This window comes from Ostrinia furnacalis, unplaced genomic scaffold, assembly GCF_004193835.3.
Source record: "Ostrinia furnacalis isolate ACB-3 unplaced genomic scaffold, ASM419383v2 OfSCF2392, whole genome shotgun sequence".
NCBI lineage: Eukaryota > Metazoa > Arthropoda > Insecta > Lepidoptera > Crambidae > Ostrinia > Ostrinia furnacalis.
In genome coordinates, this window is record NW_021132631.1 from 252,528 (window position 1) to 274,337 (window position 21,810).

Sequence of the window (21,810 nt, forward strand, 5' to 3'; positions counted from 1 at the left end):
GAATTAAAGGTGATACAATTAATTAACTCTATTGTAAGGCTTGGGATACATAGGGAGGGTCACTCTTTATCATTCTTTAACTTTTATGACGTCATAAAATTAAAATTTCATCCGAGCCGGGCGTGTGCAAACAGAAATATTCTTTCCTTTCTTAAGTAAATATTGAGATAAAGTGAAAAACTTCTAAAGATTTAAAAGACCAGGACAAAAAATATTTAATTACCTTTTGCGAATCAAGAGATACGGACTTCAGGCACTTCAGGCACCATAGCGGAGAGGAAAGGATATTGTGTTTGAAAAACAATCAGATTTCGTTCAAAAAAAATCAAAAATCAAAAATCAAAAAAATATTTATTNAGTTACATCACGTCTCCGCTCAGCTTCGGTCCGGAAATGTGAAATTTAAACTCTCCTTTCTGGAAATCGGGTCTCAGTGTGTCCTGTCCTTAAGGATAATTCATGGATGCGTCGCGCGCATGCGCCGCTCTGACAGTCCGCGCCCGGTTTCCCGCCAACTTGCACGCGCAGTGACAGTGAATGAAAAAGTTTTGAGTGCGTTCGGAATTTGAATTTATGTGAAGTTTGACAGTGATTGTTTTTTTTCTGGTTTTGTGACATTATTTTTTTATTTTGGGCCTGAGTTAACAGTATACAAAAAATTGGAATTAAAACGTATACTTATTGTAGAGCTGCTATTTAAAGTAGTTAGTTCAAATTAAATTAAGTACATGACTTTAAAATTAAACAAAGGTACTTTTGAATCGTAAAAGAACATTGACTGAACCTAGAATTTACTCTCTTAAGAAACAGGATACGGATGTAGGTTCGATTCTCAACTCGGGTCAAACGCTGTAGTCATGCTTAAGTCGTAGACGTTTATTTTTTTATTACCTTTGTACACACTTAAATACACAGATTTATATACTTACTAGCTTTCCGCCCGCGGCTTCGCCCGCGTGGAATTTTGTCTGTCACAGAAAAACTTTATCGCGCGCGTCCCTGTTTCAAAAACCGGGATAAAAACTATCCTATGTTCTTTCCCGGGACTCAAACTATCTCTATGCCAAATTTCATCAAAATCGGTTGCGAGGTTTAAGCGGGAAAGCGTAACAGACAGATAGACAGACAGACAGACAGACAGACAGACAGACAGACTTACTTTCGCATTTATAATATTAGTTGGGATTAGTTGGGATTTAAATAAAGTCAAACAAAGATTTAAAAAGCTTACTCGTACTAGTGAGCTTTCTCTAAAAGAGTTTTTTTTCAGTCGTCTTTCTAGTCTTTTAAAGTTAGGCTTTTACTTGTAAGTTATTTAATTATCATAGCAGAAGAGATACCAACTTACATACTTACCTGGTTCTTAGGATAACTCTAAAAATAATAAAATATCTAGTATGTAAGACAGACATCATTTTTAGTTTAAGTAACTATGTAGGCTAGGCAACTCTACATATTTACGTACATTTATAGTAAACAGTTATTCTTGTCATGTAGTCATTAGTAAATTAATCCATAGGCAAAATCTAACTTAACTGTATACTAAAAGAGTTTCAAAAAACTTTCAAAAACTTACGAAAACCTTAAAAAAATACTACAAAACTCTTCTTTTCTTTATTTTAACCAGCCTAATTTCGGGTTAACTGTACCATGACAAACAAAGGAGTTTTTTTAGCAAAGAGTTAATGTCGTCTCTAAAATAAAAGAAGGAGTGGAGCGTGAATCCGGGAACCTGCTATGGCGGCCGATCACAGATAAAAAAGAACCAAAAAGTTTTATAATACAATGGTTCTGGCAGTATTTTCGGTCTGTGAAAAATGCTAGACTAGCTGGAACCTAGTAGATAGGCTAGATATCTAATAGATATCCTACGATTCCTCTTATCAATATCCTAGTACATAGAACTGACTAACTCCTACCTACTCTTACCTACAAAATTTTTTATGGATGTTTGTTACTTTAAGCTTTCACGCAAAAACTACTGAATGGGTCTTGATGAAACTACTAACAGATTAACACAAGCTTTTTCGTAGATCAGTTTAAAATATTTCCAGTTTCAGGTTCTAACTTTTTAAGACGTGTTGGAAAATAATTACTAAAGATTTTTACTCATATACCTAAGTAAGTAGAGTTAAAAGCCATAACGTTACGTAGGTACTTAGACAGAATAGAATACATTGTTTACTTGCTTTTATTACAAGAAGCGTTATATCGGTATCGGTAATTTAGGACTTTTCCTATTTAAGAATAAAGTATTTTTCCCAACAATAAAAAACATAATAAAAATTACCTAGTACCTAGATTAATATTGTGCTACAAATAATAGCTGTTATCAGGTATTACATAACAAAATTTATAATGAAGTAACTTAAGAAGTAAAGTAGGTATAACAAGTGTTTTTCTTACATAATTTTTATTGAATTGCAATGCCCGACGAAAAATGTGTTCTGCTTCGGTAGTTATAGGTACCTACTTGTGAAATAACACTGAATACTTAGGTATAATAAATATGTCATTGAAGATGACCTAGTAATGTAATAATAGTTTTTTTTTCAGGTTAAGAAACATCCCAACTTATTAAAATGAGTTTTTCCCTTTGTTACTTTATTTATCTTTTACTAGCGACCCGCCCCGGCTTCACACGGGTGTTAAGTACCTGTCTGTCTGTCTGTCTCGCTTTCACGCCTAAACCACTGAACCGATTTTGATTAAATTTGGCATAGATTTAGTTTGAGTCCCGGGAAAAGACGTAGGAAGTTTTTATCCCGGTTTTTGAAACAGGGACGCGCCGCGATAAAGTTTTTCTGTGACAGACAAAATTCCACGCGGGCGTTCCTTCCCGTTGAATCACTCTATCTAATATACAAAAACCGCATCAAAATCCGTTGCATAGTTTTAAAGATCTAAGCATACATTAGGACAGAAAGACAAGAAAGCAACTTTGTTTTTAATAATGTATTGACTTCACACCTAATTTTTTAAATCAATTTACCATTTTGAGGCAGGTTAATTAATAACCTTAATAAACAAACACAAGAAAACCTGGATTTCTAGCTTAAGGTCTATGTCAAATCAACTCTCAAACCATCAGTGGCTCTGGACGTAGCCAATGTGACTTAAAATTAGTGCTATAAAAGTGACATAAATACCATAAGTGTCAAAATGGCCGCTCTAAGGACATTCACCAAGGTTCTGTTGCTGTTCAGCATACACGAGATTAGCAGCGAGGACGAGTTTCGCAGCGTGCCAGTGACAGTCAAGACTTATGAGAATGAGACTGTTCTGCTGCCGTGTTATGTGGAAGACGCTGGTGGTGAGTCTTTTCAACCGACTTCAAAAAAGGAGGAGGTTCTCAATTCGACCCGTATGTTTTTTTTTCTATGTTTGTTACGCGATAACTCCGCCAATTATGAACCGATTTGAACAAATCTTTTTTCGGCGTATAGGTAATACCTCAAGGGTGGTCCCATTTAAATTTAATAATAGAAAAAACAACCCCCAAGGGTGGAAAATTGGGGATGAACTTTTTTTACGCAATATCTCCGCCGATTATAAATCAATTTGAACGATTATTTTTTTGTTGAATAGGTATTATCAAAAGGGTGGTTTCATGCGAATTTGAAGAAAATATTTCACCCCCAAGGGTGGAAAATTGGGGATGAACTTTTTTATACGCAATATTTTTAAGTTTTCGTTTTTTTTTGTGCTCACGCATTTGAAGTCGTTTTTTTTTAAAGTTATTCTACACTAGTATTATTATAAACTAACGGCCGCCCGCGACTTCGTACGCGTGGATCCCGTTTTACCCCCTAGAGGTAGAGTTTCGTAAAATCCCGTCTTAGTGAGCACCTACGTTCTTAAAGGATCCCCCATTCAAAGAGACTTCTAACACTTGTAGTTTCCGAGATTTTGTGATGAGTGAGTCAGTCAGTGACCTTTTCTTTTATGGTCTATTCCACTTTGATCACCTGGCTTTGATGACCCAGGTGGTCAAAGTCCACTTCCAGCGACAATTTAGTGTCCTTTGATCACCCACGGATATGATGCCCTGGGTGATCAAAGTGGACTCCAGTTAAATTATTATTTTAGTGTCCTTTGATCACCTACATACAAATCACACCTCCTCTTATACTTAATGTACGGACAAACATTGTTTAGGTAAGTAACGCTTTAAAATATAAAAAAAATGTAAACTGTAAAAACTGTTAAAAAAATTGTCTAAATTAAGAAAATGTTAGTGCTTACCGTGTCTATTCAGATGAGGTGTGATTTGTATGTAGGTGATCAAAGGACACTAAAATAATAATTTAACTGGAGTCCACTTTGATCACCCAGGGCACATATCCGTGGGTGATCAAAGGACACTAATTTGTCGCTGGAAGTGGACTTTGATCACCTGGGTCATCAAAGCCAGGTGATCAAAGTGGAATAGACCTCTTTTATACAGGGTGTTAGATAAATGGGTATATGAGCCGACACCAGCCTGTAAACATATTATGCATATAAATGGTATGGTGAAGTCAGGAAATTGATATCATCATTTTAATTATTTTAATTTTCATACAAATCTGATTTTATACATTTTATTTTGTATGAAAATTTTAAAAATTTAAATGAACTTCACCATTCCATTTATATGCACATGTTAACATGGGCTAGTGTCGGCATATATAGTATACCCATTTACCTAACACCCTGCAGATATAGAGACAAATCGATCGAGCTAACTGCGCACTTCGCTGGATACGACGTACGAAAGTCTGGTAACCTTTTTCAGTTCAAAGCTATTATACTCGAACCGATCTCACCTATCACTTCATACAGCCGTCAAGATGACGTATACAAATAACAATAACATTAAAATAACAAGTGAGTTAAAAAGCATTTGATCTTAATCTGACAGAGGCCATCAATCCGGAAGACAAGCGGAACCTCTTAATTTTAAGATGTAGAGGTTCCATTAAAAATATCAAAAACATTTACATGGAAAGTAGTTCTAAAGCAAGATTTAGTAGCTATATTATAAATATAATACCTATTGCTTGCATTATAAAAAGGTAGTTTACTAATCAAGGGGAGTCAAGCTCTTAAGCTGGGTTGCACCATCTTACTTTGACTTTAACAAACGTCAAAAATCTGTCAAACTCCATACAAAAAGCACCGGTTATTATCGTTAAGTTACCCTTAAAGTTAGGTGGTGCAACTCCGCCCAAGTTACGACGTTTAGAAAAGCTTTATGTGCTTTTGTCTATATAGAGAGACAGCATCAAATAGTTCGATACACCCAAATAATAATAATAATAAACAATTTATTTCAGACTTTCATCCATAGTTTGTTAGTAAGGATTAGTAACCAAAGTGGCCAAAAAGTATACAACACAAAGAGGTGTTTACATTGTAACGTAACGTGTATTGACATTGTAACGAAGACGTGCTGCGATTTTTTTGGCTGCTTTGGGTGTCACGAAGTTTTGACACTGACTGTAGGTACACATTGGTGGGAAAATCATTGCTACGCACTCTATCCATCCATACTTATTACCTATTATTCTGTACTCTATCACACAAAGTCTATTATTATTTGGCCCACTGCTCGTGGATTTGTTGAAACAATCATGTTATTAAGTAGATTGGGATCAAACGATGATTATGCTTACTTACAAATTACTTTACAACTTAATCTTCTAAATTGTTTACCTGTCCAACGTACGTAAATGTAGAGTCAAGTTAACGGTCACTTTATCGTATTCTATTTACATATTCTATCAAGTAGGTACTACCTAATTATTTTATTAGATTTTACCCCAAATAATGGGAAAGAAGGAAAAGAAGATTTTACTAGATTTTACTATAGCCTTTTGGTTTTTGTAAATTACACCTAACCTATAGTTAAGTTGTACATGTGGAGGTAATGAAGGTATTTTTTGTAGTCGTTATCTATTTCGCATAAAATAAGCAAAATTTAGTGTGATTAGGTAGTGTGTGATAGTTACCCGACTGCGCCAGAAGGAGGGTTATGTTTTTAACAGTGTATTTAAGTAAATTAGACCCCCTAACCCCTTACTAATAAAACTTATACGCTCGTTGAACAGTGTTTTAAAGTGACGTTTAGTACGGACATGTCATTTTAAAACAGTGTTCAACAACTGTGTAACTTTTTATTAGTAAGGGGGTTAAAGTGCTTTCGTATAGCTTTGGTATGAAAAAGTGGAAATCGTACTGCGCTACTTTTATGTGTTTTCTCTAACACAAAATCTGTGATCCTTGCACACAACACACATTAATTCTTCTTAGCCATAATAACAGCGGAAACACCAATTTATTTCCAAGTTGATCACATACAATAGCAATGACGTGCTATAAATCATTTGTTAGTTGTACAAAAGGACCGAATGTTTGTTAGCGTCACGTACCGACAATGCTTCACACTCCACATCGTAGAGATTACATCGAGGTGACATCAATGACAGAAAGTGGATTGTGGATGCGGCATTTTGACAGGAATAACAAGGCTTTATAAACATTCAGCGTCAAATAGTTTGTGACACCCAGAGTAGCCAAAAAGTTCGCACACGTCTTTGTCACAATTGGAATAGGGTTGTGTTGTCAACTTTTTGGCCACTTTGGCTTGGGTGTCACGTACTATTTGACGCTGACTATACACGCTAAGACATTTCACAGTGTCTGCCGCAGACAAGACAAGAATTTCGTCGGACTTAGCCACGAAAATTTGCCACGCAGTGCGCGTCTGTCGCGTGTCGTATCTTCTAGACTAGAGCAGACAGAATTATATTTCTTGGTCAGCGCCGGAGAAATGTACACGGTTCGTATGTAGAAACGACACGGATTGTTGCGTAGGCAAGGCGACTTTTTTAGCGTGTACAAGCGGCCTAAGGATGAGATTACGATTTCAGTCTCTAACTAGTTCACCGCGGGACTGGGCCTCAGGCTAACAGGTCAAGGTGAAGATTCGAACTCCTCCTATGTTCTTCTGATTAATTTCGTTGCGGGTCCAATGACAGTTTAACTTTCCCCCAGGACAAACTTGACCTTCACTGGTTGGGTTTTTATTGACGGTCAAGCTGTAGATCCTGGCTACTCAGGAGTTGCAGCGGTGGGAACGAGAGGTGGGAATAGTCCCGTGGTCAATGTGAAATCATGGCGTCAGCGGCATCACGATTTCCTGCTTTTTTCATCTACCCACTGAAAGTACTTTTTTTAAGGTCATCAGTCCATCGAGGTAGGGGCGTAATACCCGCGAGAACGTGTTCGTAGAGCACTTACGAGTCATGGACGTTTAGAAGTAAAGTTCTTTTACCTCACCATCAGGTAAAGATACCCCTAAACTATCTAAGAAGCTACAGTTCAGGCTCTATTTGGTTTCGTTCATTTTGTATTTAATTGGCATGAAAAAGGGAAGCAATTTATTAATTTATCTACAAAAAAGGTGTCCATTTTTGTTTTTCTTTCTAAAGACACCATTCATAAAGTAAACAAGTCGATATCGTAATAAATTAATAATATTATGTGTCCTAATTGTTGCAACTGGAATTAAAACGCCAATCAATTTAATTGATTGATTTGCAGTAATTGGTGGCGTGGCATTGCCTTGTAAACTATTGAGCAATAAGTAAAACACTTAGGAAGCTGAAACTAATGTAAAAACAAATAACTCCATACTTAAGAGTAAATGCGAATGAAAATTGGGAAATTTTCGAGAGAGAGAGTGAGATACGTTAGCCATTTACATAATCCTACTAATATTATAAATGCGAAAGTTTGTATGGCTGTTAACATGTTTGTTACTCCTTTACGCAAAAATTACTGAACGGATTTTGATGAAACTTTACAGATTATTTAATTTCACGCGCGAATCCGTGGGCAAAACCTAGTAAGATAAGATATGTAAGAGTTTAAAGAGATTGGTCTGCAATGAATGGGAAAATGGAGTGTGCGTTAATATTAAATGGTTCAACTGTAGGTAACTACATTACAAAAGTTACGAACTTTCCATTTATGACAGGATCTTTTCATTCTTCATACATCGATAATCGAACTTGGGGGTCAACATTTCTCTCATTGAGCTGTCATTTGAATATGCCGCGTCCACTTACCTTCACAGATCATGGACCCACATCGTTACTGTGACAGGAAAGGGCCAGATTTATATCTTTGTGTACCAATTGTGTCTGACTATGACCCTCGGCCACGAGGTGCTAAGATGCATCCTTGGGGCAGAGTCCAACTTGGCTTGGAAACTACTAGATTATTCTGGTAGCAGATGATAGAATATAGCAGAGAGCCTTTCCAATATATGTAAATTAAGAGTCTATGGATAAGATCGTATCGACCCAAAAGATAAGGAGACATGTAAAGTGCCCCATAAGGGCTACCTTTTTTTTTATTTACTATATTTTGACGTTCATAAGTGCCACCTGTGGTCTAAATTGAATAAAATATTTTTGATTTTGATCACCTAAGGGATCAATGTGGACTTCTATCCATGGGTGATCAAAAGACACCTAAGAATCCAGATAATCAAAGTGGAATATAACAAATTAAGGACTTTCAGGATGCAGTCTTTGTAAAAAGTAAGGCCTAGTAGTTGGAAAAATGGACTATCATACATGTCAGAGTTGCAGAGGTCGCGGGTTCGATCTCCGCACATAATGCAAACATTATCATGCGTGTCACATGAACTTATCTTAAAATGTGTAATACTGGTAATACTACTTGCGGATATAAACTAGCACATTTTCTTCTCTATGGACGAAATGTCTCTATGCCTCTACGACATGTATTGTATCTATGCCATCTAATACGGCTCTAAGCTGTAATAGATGCTATTTATTTTTAAACAAAAATGTTTTGTCTGATGTGCTGTCGTCAGTAATTTAATGTGCAAGAAGGAAAGAGTTTAAACTCTTTTTCTGGTGTACAACAAGCTAAAGTAGTTTGACTATCAATGAATTGAAGTCCTAATTTCTCATACAAAGATCGCATAAACCCAGATAAACCCATTCTCAACCTTACCCCCCACACTTAAAGTCCAATTTCCATTGCAGACGTGAAGCTGCGCGTGCGGTGGTACAAAGCGGGCGCATTGCTAGGCGACAGCGCGGATGCGCATACGCTCCTGCCGCCACGAGTGAGGATGCACGCCAACTACAGCCTGCAGCTCGACCGCCTCGGTGCTAAGGACTCAGCTGATTATACCTGCGAGGTAAGATGACTATAGTAGCTATCCAGGCGGCCATACGGCTTGAAGGACTGATAAATTCCTGGACTTTTTTCCCACAACCGGAGCATTTTTGGGACGGTCCAATAATAAGATTTTTTCGACTGGAAGTGAGAAGTGGCGGAACAAACTCGGTCAATTTTCATCTAAATTAACTAAACAAACTCTACTGCGGCACGGCACGGCACAGCTCAGGAACTTAGGCCTCATGGGTTCAATACTCAATACTCAATTCTTTATTGCATCCATAGTAGATAGACCTGTTCGGGCATCTTTAGACATAAACTGTATTTTGTAATAGAGTCCATTGCCCTCATTACGTCGTTTCCTGGCTGAGAGACGCTTTGGTCCTTTGAGCCGGATTTTTAACGTAAGGCCACATACGCACATCGAACTGTAGAAGATAAAGAAGCTATATCGCGAAACGCCAAGTTGTAAACGCGAACGTTTAAGATCGAACTGTCATCAATCCGTTATGCCTACAGACTTAGGTAAGATGGTGGTAGCTAGCTAGGCGGATTTAGAATAGTTACTAACCAAACCGAGCAGAAATTTTTTCTCCAATTTAATTAGAAATTATTTATTTATTAGAAATATTAGAAATCGAAAACCTCTGGGTCTAAGACAGGGTCTCACCGCAGACCACAGAGGTTATTTAACTGGGGCACATCTCATAGAGGTACCTAAGTACTTATTTTGGGCAAGGATATGCTTCCTTTCGTGATCTGTAATCATGATAGATCTAGAGCAACCAACTCGTGATAGTAGGAAATAAATCATTGAAGATTAGACTACGGAAGACGGCACGGCATGTCAAGCTTATAAAACTGTAGCATCTTGTGTAGTTTGTAATAAGTGCGATTTTGGAACAAAAATGTAGAGTTTGGTGGGCTGTTACGGCACTGTTCAAGTAAGCTAAACAAAATAGAAAAGAATTTCATTTCATTTTAAAACAAAGTACTTAGTTAAGTAAAGAAATCCTAAAAGCGGCAGATAATCGCCTTCCTACCCAAGTAACTAAATCATCATCAAGTAACTTACGCGTACGCTCGTATTCACAAACGATGCTTGCTTAAGTGAAGCAGCAAATAGAACGCACAGCGTTGAATAGAGCTCTGTGATTGGTTCGTGTGTCACCCTGTGCGTCCACGCGCACTGTGAGACCTCATAGTAATGTTTGTGAATACGGGCGCATGTCTCTACCTACTGCACAAGGACCCTCTATCAAAGGCAAAAAGGAGAAATTGGTCTACAATCCCCAAGTCCTCACGTTAGCCAGATGGCTTGAGGAGGACTAATTAATGTTTAGTTCGCACATTTATTCCTAGCTTCTTACAATATTTACGGTATAATAATTTGTAACTATCCAACAAAACTTTTGTCTGTGAATCATCATGATCATTCAATTTGGCCAAGCATCAATCATCGTGTCCCACGAACACCGTCATTATCATCAGCAACAATTTAGTTTTTGTGGCGGATCAATTGCGATACCATTAAAGTTAGGCGTCGGCAATTAGGTGGATGTACACCGCCCTTCGATCTTAACTAACATGTAGTTTGTAATAGGGATGCGAAACGAATATGTATCGATATCGATAAACCGGAAAATGAAGTTCTAAAGCTGTTATTCAAAATAGCGCAACAATACCGGCTTAAATCACGAATACCGCCGCTTTAACCGCCTCTGTCGTCTAGTGGTAAGACCATCTGCTTCAGATGCAGAGGTCCCGAGTTCGATTCCCAGTGGGGGCAGATTTTTCTGTTCGGTGTGGTTGGTGGTAGGGCTTGTTCTAAGTCTGTCGCCATAACAACAATGTTAACAGCATTGTTGTGTTCCGGCAGTTAGAGGTAAGATAGCCAGTTCCTCCTCTGTGTTTGAGGATTCCGGGTGAAGCTCGCTTGCACTGTCAGCCTGTTCGTCACTTACCATCAGGTGAGATACAGGCCAAGAGCTACCTCGTTGTGGATAAAAAAAATAGCACCGGTTTTATTATAATTTAATTTTGTAGCTTCATTAAGCACTTTTAAGCTAAGGAAAGAACTCTACATTGTCTGCTATGCCGACCTCAAATGATCATCATTGCAACCACTCATTTACAAGGAACACTATTTTAAAATTCATATGCACACAGAGAGTAAAGCGGAAAGATGTACTTATGAGGCATACTTATGAGATAGTATTTTAAGGTACTTTAGGTTAGTTTTCATCGATATATTCTCCTACTTTCGACACGATCCCATCCTTACAGTAACGGTCGCTCATAGATCTCCCAATTACTCAATTAATCAATTTACAACTCTTTCGGTCGGCGCTTTGAGATGGTCTTTTGTCCGTGAAAACTGACTCTACCACTTGCTCAATGTATTTGTGATAGATACAGTACATCAAGGTAAATACTGCATCTTATGTGATTGTAATAGGCTCTATTTTGCACCAAAATATAGTCTGATTACTGTGGACTGTAGCGATGAGTTAACATGTTTACAACAATAAAACTAACGATACTGAAGACTCATTAGAGACACTGTGACGTGAAGTTAAATAAAATAAAAATATTGATTTATTGATATGCATTTCTTAGCTAGTCAGGTCGAATGGACTTGGCTACTTTCACAATGTTGATCTACAAAAGCTTATGGTTTTCAGTAAATATAAATAGTTAACCTATATCCTATCTTAAGTGGGAGGTGGACCGACGACCTCAAAAGGTAGCAGGAAGGTGCTGGATGCAGGCCGCCACCAACCGGCCATTGTGGAAATCATTGGGGGAGGCCTATGTTCAGCAGTGGACGTCCTGTGGCTAAATTGATGATGATGATGAATGGGAGTAATCACTCCTCTCGTTCCATCACTGCAATTAGTAGTTAAAATATGCAACGAATTCAATCTGAAAAATAAAATTAAAAGATATTTTTATATCAAATATCGAATTCCCATCGTTGCTAAGCATTTTTGTAAAATAGGAATATGTAATAGGTTTACCATAATGGTTTATAATTGGATAAAGAAATTAGAGAAGATAAATTGAATAATATTTTACGAATTATCTAAAATTTTCAGACGGACATGGTCACCTAAGTGAACGGGACCTTTATAACCTATTTTTCTCCATATTAATACCTAATGTCGAATTCAAAATAGCATTCTGTATGCATCACACTTTAGTCTTTTTCTTACAGTGCGGTGCAGCGGAAACGGCCAGTTAAGCAATTATGCGTGTGTGGTCTGTCATGGCGCAAGTGGTTCTTTTCCGTCACTGAAGTGCACCAATCAATTGACTAATCCTTTTTGGGATATTCATTTATCAATACTTGAAATCATTGAAGATTACCGGAAGTCTTTCGATGTCTAGAAAATTAAAAATTTAGGTTTTTTGTGATTGCGATCGGGAATTACCTACGTTACATTTTCCGCCGGCGTCATAGATATTCGTTAAGATTGGCTAATTGTATCCATTAAACGATTTAATAAATCGTAATACTGACACAAGATAACTGGTTCTTCACTGGTTCGGTTAAACTGGCGCCCAAACTGTAGCTCCTGGCTATACAGGAGTTAGGCTGGGTTGTACCATCTTACTTTGACTTTAACAAACGTCAAAAGTCTGTCAAACTCTATATACAAAAAACACCGGTTATGGTTATAGTCGCGGTTAATATAATGTGGTGCAACCGTGCAACTTGGCCTTAAATTAACTTGGCGGCTTGGCTTAAATTGGCGCCCAAACTCCTGGCTAAAGAAGCGCGACGGCGGCGGGGCAGCCAGAGGCGTTTTTATAATGCGAAGGCATGTATTCGCTGTCACATAGCATAGTATGAAATTTTTGGGAGTCAGTCGCGCTGCTAAATCGCCATGTGAAAGCTCTCTAAAAAGAAATACAATAAAATTGTAGCGGTAGTAGAAATGAGAGGTGGAATTACTAGGTACTAAATACTAATACTAATAAGTTAAGTCCTTCGGCCTGATCGTCACTTACCATCAGGTACAGGCCAAGAGCTTCCTCGTTGTGGATAAAAAAATACTGCAGAATAGGTAATACAGGTACAAGTAATACAAGTAGTAATAAAAGATAATAACTATTGGACTACCCACGTCGCCGCCACCTACTCGCAATTAGCCGACTTCCTAGATGTTAACCAAATTGTTATGTTTACAGGTGCTGCGGCCAGAACCGTGGGGGCCGATCAGACAGACACATACTGTGGAAGTGCAGTGTGAGTAATAATAATATTAGGTATGTTTTTGACGGATACGTTTTTTAACGTTAATAAGCAAATACCTATAGCTCAAACGAATAAGAGTTAATGGACAATGGCAAAAGCAAAAGGTCACTGATTGACTCACTCACTCATCACGAAATCTCAGAAACTACAAGTGCTAGAAGTCTCGAATATTGTATTGGGTTTCTTTTAGAACGTAGGTGCTCACAGGATTTTGCAAAATTCTTCCCCTGAGGGGGTAAAAAGGGATCCACGCGTACGTAGTCGCGGGCGGCCGCTAGTTACTATTATAAAGCAAAAGTCACAAGCCAAACTAAAGACCATGGCTTCAAGCCCCATGAAGTGGAGTTAAAGGTCAATAATCATGTTGCAGACTCGCCAACAGTGAGGACCATCCCCGACGATGGGTTCCTGGAGGTCCGCAAAGGGGAGTATGTGGACATCGGCTGCGACACCACCGGGACTCCTCCTCCGGTCGTGGATTGGAGGAAAAACGTGAGCAGAAAGTCACTATTCAAAACGCCTCCTATGTTCTTCTGATTTCGTTGCAGGTCCAACGACAGTTAACTTTCCCCCGGGACTGTCTTGACCTTCACTGGTTGGGTTTTTATGGGCGGTTAAGCTGTAGATCCGGGCTTACACAGGAGTTGCAGCGGTAGAAACTAGAGGTGGGAATATTCCCGTATTCAAAACACCACTCTTGTGGCGGAGTTTTGGGCTGACACTGTGTAGGTTTTGTTGTCGACACGAAAAGAAGAAGAACACCGTTTTAAAGTTGATTCATTGTGTCCTACCTCATTATCATTTAGTCTGGAGTCGAGTCCTGCAATGGACTGCAGAGGCAAAACCCTCTCTAATTTACCAGAGGCTAATGGAGGATTTGGCATACACTCCCCACGCTGGCCAGACGGGCTGGGGAGGACTGATTTTCGCATGTTTGTTTATCCCTTAGTCACCATTAACCTTTGGCGTGCTATTGAGCCGCGCAAAACTGCAACCGCCAACTGCTACGGTTTTCAAATGATGTTTCAAAATGACAAAGTAGTCTTGTCTTAGATCTGAGACATAGCAGTTGACGGAGGTTGCACAGATCTGAGACAAAGCATAGGAGAGGTTAACGATAGGTATCCTTCCTCGGGAAGAGTGAAAGGTCTTGATAAAATCGTATTTATACACCTTCTCAAGTTGATAAATAAAAAACTGCAGCCACAATTCTTCATTTGCTTCTGGTTCTTAAATTAGAGAGGATCGTGCTTCTTCCGTGTAGACTAATGACCTGATGATTATGAAACATGATGACGATAACGATGACAATGACTATGACGACAACGATGATAATGATGAATATGATAATTCTCCTCTCCTCTCCTCTCCTCTAATGATAATGATGCCGTGTGGTGACGGCAGAGTAGAATACATTTGTCACCAACCCCTACTCTTCCCGCGGGTGTCGTAAGAGGCGACTTAGGGACTATACATCAAACAGAGAACGAGTAGAAGCGCTCTCTGACAAACATCAATCTTTTAAACTGCGATCTCCAACCCGCCTGCCAAGCGTGGGGATTATGGCAAAACCCTCCACTATAGTGGAGGAGGCTCATAGTACAGTAGTGGACTGTAAAGGGCTGTTGATGATGATGATAATTCTCAACCACCAGGGCGAGCCAATGGCGCTGCTAGAACACCGGCAGCGCCTGCGCTTCCGCGCCGAGCACCGGTTGCTGGCGGGCGTCTACGAGTGCGTCGTCAGCAACGGTGTAGGGGACGCCGTGAAGGCTGCCATCAGGGTTGTGATCCATGGTGAGGTTCCAATAACTGCTCCAAACTATCGGTTTTCTACAGGTTACACTTCGGAGAATGTGCGAAGGAATTACACGATCTAATCCACCAGCCTTTATCGGAGAATCGGGTGTTTAGCGTACTATTCGACATTCCACCAATTCGCGCTTTTCGCTAAGCGATTCGCTAAATTTCTTGAGAGCACCTGGGGACTGGACTTCCCTGACTGCTGATGTCTTTCTAAAGCGAACTAATAATCCGAACCTCTTCTAAGCGAGAGTGAATAGGCACTTACATACAAGGCAGGAATGTCCCATCCTGGGATTCATCTTACTTATTGCGGTCAAATGCCTACTTAGGTACCTGTTTTGTTATCAAAAGAAAAAAACTTGCAGTTGGATTTATGAGTGGTAGAGTCAATATCTATAATGCTCCGTAGTTCAGCAGTCAGAAAATACTCACAGCAAGGGAAAGATCGTGGGTTCCATTTCCACCTAAGGCAGTCGTTTTTGAATCGATTAAGTAGTTTGAGACCAATGCAATGTTTTGACTATAATAGCCATAACTATCTTGAACAAGCGGTTCTTTGGTTCCAGACGCGCCCGTGGTGTCAGCGGTGCGAAGCTTCGTGCACACCGCGATAGGGCTCCGCGCCGCGCTGGCCGCACGCTTGGAGTTCGCGGTGCCTCCTGCCAGGACCGCCTGGTATAGAGACGGCAGGCCGGTGCGGACTGATGACAGGTATACAACCACAGTACCAGTGGCGGCGTAGCATGGGTTGGCACCCGGGGCGATCACCCCCCTCCCCCCGTCATAAGTCCTAAGGCACCCCTTTTTGGGGTTACCTACCGATTCAGAGACAATTGCACCCCTCCCCTCCCCCTCCCCCGTATCCATGACATAGACCGCAGATTTGCCATGCAGATGCCGCCAGTGAGTACTAATCTGCGCGACTTGTGTCACCCCCTGATGCTTGGCACCCGGGGCGGACCGCCCGCCGCTACTGCACAGTACAAAAGTAAGACTAACACTAATTTGATTGTAAAAGATGTGAAGTTACCTTTAGGGTAGCTCACGATGTAAAACGCACGAATTTTGTTATACGTACTTAATTTAAAACATAATTTACATCCTAATAAGCTTAGAACATTCTTTAATCTTCTTTCATTCTGTGGCTTTATGCCTCATACAGGTGGAATTAAATGCAGCATCCAAGAAAGCACTCTTTATATGTTCCTTAGCTATTAAACTTTGTATGATTAAGTTTACAGCTGTTGACAGGGATCGAACTACCAACCCTCAAACCCATGCTCCATAACCACAACCGTTGAACCATCTGTTCCTTACTTCCAGGGTGGTGATGTTGGTGCAAGACAACATCCACCAACTGATCTTCCGAACGGTTCGCGCGGGGGACTTGGGCAACTACACTTTCAGAGCCGAGAACAAGCTGGGCATGGCCGATGTGCAGTTCAAGCTTACAGGTAAACTAGAACTTTTAGGAACCTCTATCATAGTTAAGTTATTGTGCTACAATTGTAGCAAAAAAAAATGAAATTGACAGAAAAGTAGGTAGGTTTTCTGTCCCTTTCCGATAACGGAACAAACGTGACAGTTTAAAGCCGAACGTCCACCGCCGGCTCGCATAGTTTTTCATACATGTGCGTCCACCGCAAATTATGCCAGCTAAAGCTACGTGAAATGCCCCAGCTAAGTGGAACTAACTTAGCTCGGTTAACTCGACGTTCTAGCACAAACTGACTATCACTAACGTAGTTTTAGCTTATTTATTGGTGGACGGACAACGTACCTAGTTCTAGTTTAGCTTAGCTTAGTTCACTGAGTTTAGTTTTCATTTAGTTTAGCCGGCGGTGGACGTTCAGCTTAATTTTTTGCGAAATCGTTTCGCTCAGGCTTTTCCTTTGCGATTTCGAAAATGAATCAGTCACGAATGTTACTTTGTCTAGGAGGGATGTTCGAATCGGGACATCATGATTATGATGTCTTTTGTCACTGCTATTGGCGCGGGAAGCCCGGTTGCTTCCTTCCTAATCTATTTTGTCATAGTTTCCAATTTCTTCATCAGAACAAAACCATAGAGATGCAATGATTTCAACTTGTTTTTCCAGGAGTGCCCAACATAGCATCATTCAAGGTAGACTCCGCGCTGAATAAAGCTACATCCACCAGCTTCACCCTCATTTGGGAAGTGGACTCCTACTCTACGATTATCGGTAAGAAGTTCTTCTAACTTTTAAGGATTACTTAATGTTTGTTTAAAATACGAAATTACCTAAAAATCTGAATGTGAAAGGCAGAGATGAGAGCCGTTTCATGAAAATAAACAGGGTCACATAATTTTCAATCAATGCTCAATACAGTCAGTCATTATTTATTTTTTCATTTCATTTCAATTATTTTTAGTATCAACTAAATATTTTTTCTTTCCTTATTTCTTTCAAAGTATTACTCATTCTATATAACTCATACGCAAAGACAATTAATCTTCTTCCAGAATACAACCTCTGGATCCGGCCTTACTATGGCCGCCTGGCCACACCAGAGCCCGATTCTTTTACCACAGAAGCGCCCGTCAACCGATGGAGCAGGATTATAGTACCGGGAGACGCGCGAGAGGGACCCATACATAGTGCGGTGTATACTGTGAGAGGACTGACGCCCTCTACTGTTTATGAAGCGATTGTCACTTCCAGAAACAGGTAAGAATGTTTAAGGACATTTTTCAGTCACATTGGTGAAGGTTTTTCGGCCGATGGGGTAGCAAGGTTCTGGAGTGGAGGCTGCGTACCGGAAAACGCAGCGTGGGACGTCCACCCACAAGGTGGACTGACGATATCATAAAGGTAGCAGGAAGGCGCTGGACGCAGGCCGCTACCAACCGGGCAATATTGAAAGCATTGGGGGAGGCCTATATTCAGCAGTGGACGTCCTATGGCTGAGATGATGATGATGATGATAGTTATGCAAGATCATGGTGTTAGGTTATAGCGCGAGAGGGAAGGGCGTGAGAGGACTGACGCCCTCTACTGTGTATGAGGCGATTGTCACTTCCAGAAACAGGTGAGAAGGTTTAGGGAAATTTTTCAGCCACATTGGTGATGGTTGAGCAAGATCATGGTGTTAGGATATAGCGCGAGAGGGACTCATACATAGTGCGGTGTATACTGTGAGAGGACTGACGCCCTCTACTGTGTATGAGGCGATTGTCACTTCCAGGAACAGGTGAGATGGTTTAGGGACATTTTCCAGTCATATTGGTGATGGTTGAGCAAGATCATGGTGTTAATTTAGCGCGAGAGGGACACATACATAGTGCGGTGTATACTGTGAGAGGACTGACGCCCTCTACTGTGTATGAGGCGATTGTCACTTCGAGGAACAGGTGAGAATGTTTAGGGTTCCGTTAAGGGCCATTTTCCAGTCACAACGACGATTTTTGACTTGAGCCAGATTATAGTGCTAAAAGACTCGAAGTTCCTGTACATATGCATGGTATACCATTAGGGAAATTACGTCCTCATTATACTGTGTACACGGCAACCAAGAAGGCGATTGTCATGTAGAGTGATGTGATATTATGGTCATGGCAAGTTGTACAACCAGCTATTGATACCTGAGCATTTTGGTGTTAGGATACGCTTATAAAAGTTTTGTAAGAGAATTTCAGTTTTCTACTGTGTATGAGGCGATGTGCACTTGAAGGAACAGAGTGATAATACTTGATAGAAAAGAAAAGAAGACTCAAACAATATTGAATTTTCATTTATAAAAAAAAAGCAAGTAATTTAATGAGATTTGATGAGCTCTACCTTAAACTTTTGTTTCAGATTTGGTTGGAGTAAACCTTCTGCTGTTTTACATTTCGCTACGGAACCAGGAGGTAATATCAAAATCACTAGAAAGCATAACCCTTATGGCGCAAGTACACTAAGCGGCAAATTGGCCGAGACGTAATAGTGTGAACACCATCTCGGTTACTTTCTTCTTCCCCCACCCTTGCGTCGTCCATACTTCGGAATGCGATCTAGCGCTTCGTCTTGGTCAATTTTCCGCAGTGTACTTGCGGCATTACATTAGTTAGATATATCTTCTCAGAAGGTATTGTTTTCCCCTTAAATATACATATAGAGAGATGCCAAATAATGCGCTGAGTTCGAAACTCAGTGTCGCATCAGAAGTTCACAATCAAAGTAAGTAAAGTAATCAAAATATGTGCTCATTATCCACTGCGGTATTTGTACTCAAAGCAATGTAAACTGTTTACATTACGGCCCAGCCCCCTTTTCACATCTCCCTTTAGTTTCTGTAATCTGTGGTATTCCCCGAAAGTAAACTGAATCAATATTTTCAGTCGGCAGAACAATTCCTTCGACTTCTGAGTACACGGACATATCGCCGATGCTCGAAGAATCGGAACCCGAAGCGCACAACATTTCCCAGGCGCAAGTTTTCGAACGTATCAGCGAGCTGTCAAACGCCGGAGCGCGGGAGAACTCGTCTGTCGCCATTTTGTTGACTGTTATTTTATTTTTCCTACAGTTTAGGTAAAAGTTATGTATTAATTTAAGTTTAAGATGTAATTTTGGATACTTTATTTGTTAAACTAATGCCCGTTTTCACCATCAATCCCTAATTTTTAAGTGACCCCTATGTAAACGAAATTCCTCTTATTTGTTACCATATGGATCACTTACAAATTAGGGCTTGATGGTGAAAACGGGCATAAGTTTTCTATTAATTAGAGTTATAAGTATATTTTTGATATCGATTTTATTAATTGTAAATATATTAGTTTGTGAAATTAGTGATTATACTTTATTAATTTATTTTTAACAATGTTGTTTTATTGACACTAAATTTTATTTCAAAAACTTGATATTTATATGGATATGTCAGTGGTTCATAAATAAACAAGTCCTTTTATTTACGATTAGGTATTTATTTCATATGTCAATACATTTATTCATTTAAACAACCATTTCTGAATCGTGCAGTACATAATACTGCAGTCGACCTATTACACAGATTTGTTACAGTAAACTTTGGTATTTGTGGTTTTATTCATTTATGCTTAATATATTCGAGACACTAAACATTGATACTTTTATTTTATCCTTAATAGAATTTATCCTCTATAGTAATTTAAAAAAAAGTCCCTTTATATTCCTAGTTCGGGAAATATAAATTTGGATATTTTTATCAACCAATTTCATACCAAAGATGTTAATATTTAAAAAACAGTTAAAATAGTTCTTAAATATATAATTAAACATTTAATACATTTACTTATTGATACGGTATTAATAGAAAATATCGTCGCAGAGTAACAATTACTCACAAATGATTAGGCGTCTGGACGGTTGGAGGCTGCAGACTGGTTTTTAATTAGATTTAATGCCAAATCTGTAAAATATTTAATTAATATGACGTATTAGATCCTGTCAAAAGTTGCTTCGGCAATTCTAAGATCGCCGAAACAAGTTAAAATAAAAAATCGTCGAAAAATCCGCAAGTGAGCCCTGTCTCACGAAAATCAGGACGATTTTGTATTTTTTTACCTGAAAAAATACTTATTCAACTACTGTTTTTGTATGTGGTCTGAACACGAGTCCACATCCTCGAAGGTCCATGAAACCATAGCCATTTGCGTGAAGATACCAATTTCTTATTTATAAATATACAAAAACATTTGGTCATTTTTTTTTATTAAACTGAATGAGTAAAAAAATGTGATCGAATGTAAAAAATATTGATTTTTTTTCAAAAAGACTAGAAAAAATTTAGATTCACAAAGTAAAGGTGACAAATGTGTGAATTTATAATTACTTCAATACACTTATCCTATTCACAATTTTAATGTATTTTTTTTCACATGAACATTCATATAATGTTTTAAACTTTCAACATATTAAGTTCAACTATATTTTAACACTAATAATAAATATGATTTCTTGCTTAAAGTGACATTACAAATAGCAAGTTTACACATAGTTATATTAAATTTTATTATTAGACAAAATTTGCAAAAAAACATTCAATCGACATTGTGAAAATAAACAGAAGTCAAATTAACTAACAAAAATGCCTTCCTAGGTAACAATATGTACTACCCGTATTACAGAATAATTCTAAAAAATGCGTACACTACACAATAAATTACGTTATAAATAATTGTTGATGTTAAAGTAATCAAAAGAGACACTGAGCTGTCTCAGTTTTACATAAAGTTTAAAAAATGACAGAAGCTTTTATAGTACAATAACAAACATGAGATATGTTAACCTTTGTATATCATAAATATTATTTGTTGAGTCTACATCAATCAATCAATAATCAATAAAATTTGCAAAAGTTTAACTTTCGAGATTTACAAAACAGATCTAATTATACAAATACCTACAATGCGTAAACGAGGAAAAATTTAAACATCAAATGTCATGGAAGACTCACAAAACACTCGCGGAAAGTAAGAAAGACTTGATTTTAAATTATAAGCTATTTCAAACATCGTAGTTACGTATTACTTATGGCACAATACATAGTTTCAA

At 38.7% G+C, this 21,810-nt stretch overlaps 1 protein-coding gene across 1 annotated transcript; it reads left to right on the top strand.

Annotated features, from left to right (window-relative positions):
* Positions 1 to 503: 503 nt before the first annotated feature.
* Positions 504 to 20,339, top strand: LOC114355331 (igLON family member 5). Its single transcript, XM_028308129.1, has 12 exons — positions 504 to 552; positions 3,002 to 3,313; positions 9,066 to 9,223; positions 13,399 to 13,456; positions 13,836 to 13,957; positions 15,121 to 15,262; positions 15,838 to 15,982; positions 16,595 to 16,725; positions 17,371 to 17,475; positions 17,757 to 17,961; positions 19,090 to 19,142; positions 19,614 to 20,339. Exons 2-12 carry the CDS (start codon positions 3,163 to 3,165, stop codon positions 19,808 to 19,810), a joined length of 1,467 nt encoding a protein of 488 aa, XP_028163930.1. The 5' UTR covers positions 504 to 552; positions 3,002 to 3,162; the 3' UTR covers positions 19,811 to 20,339.
* Positions 20,340 to 21,810: the final 1,471 nt, after the last annotated feature.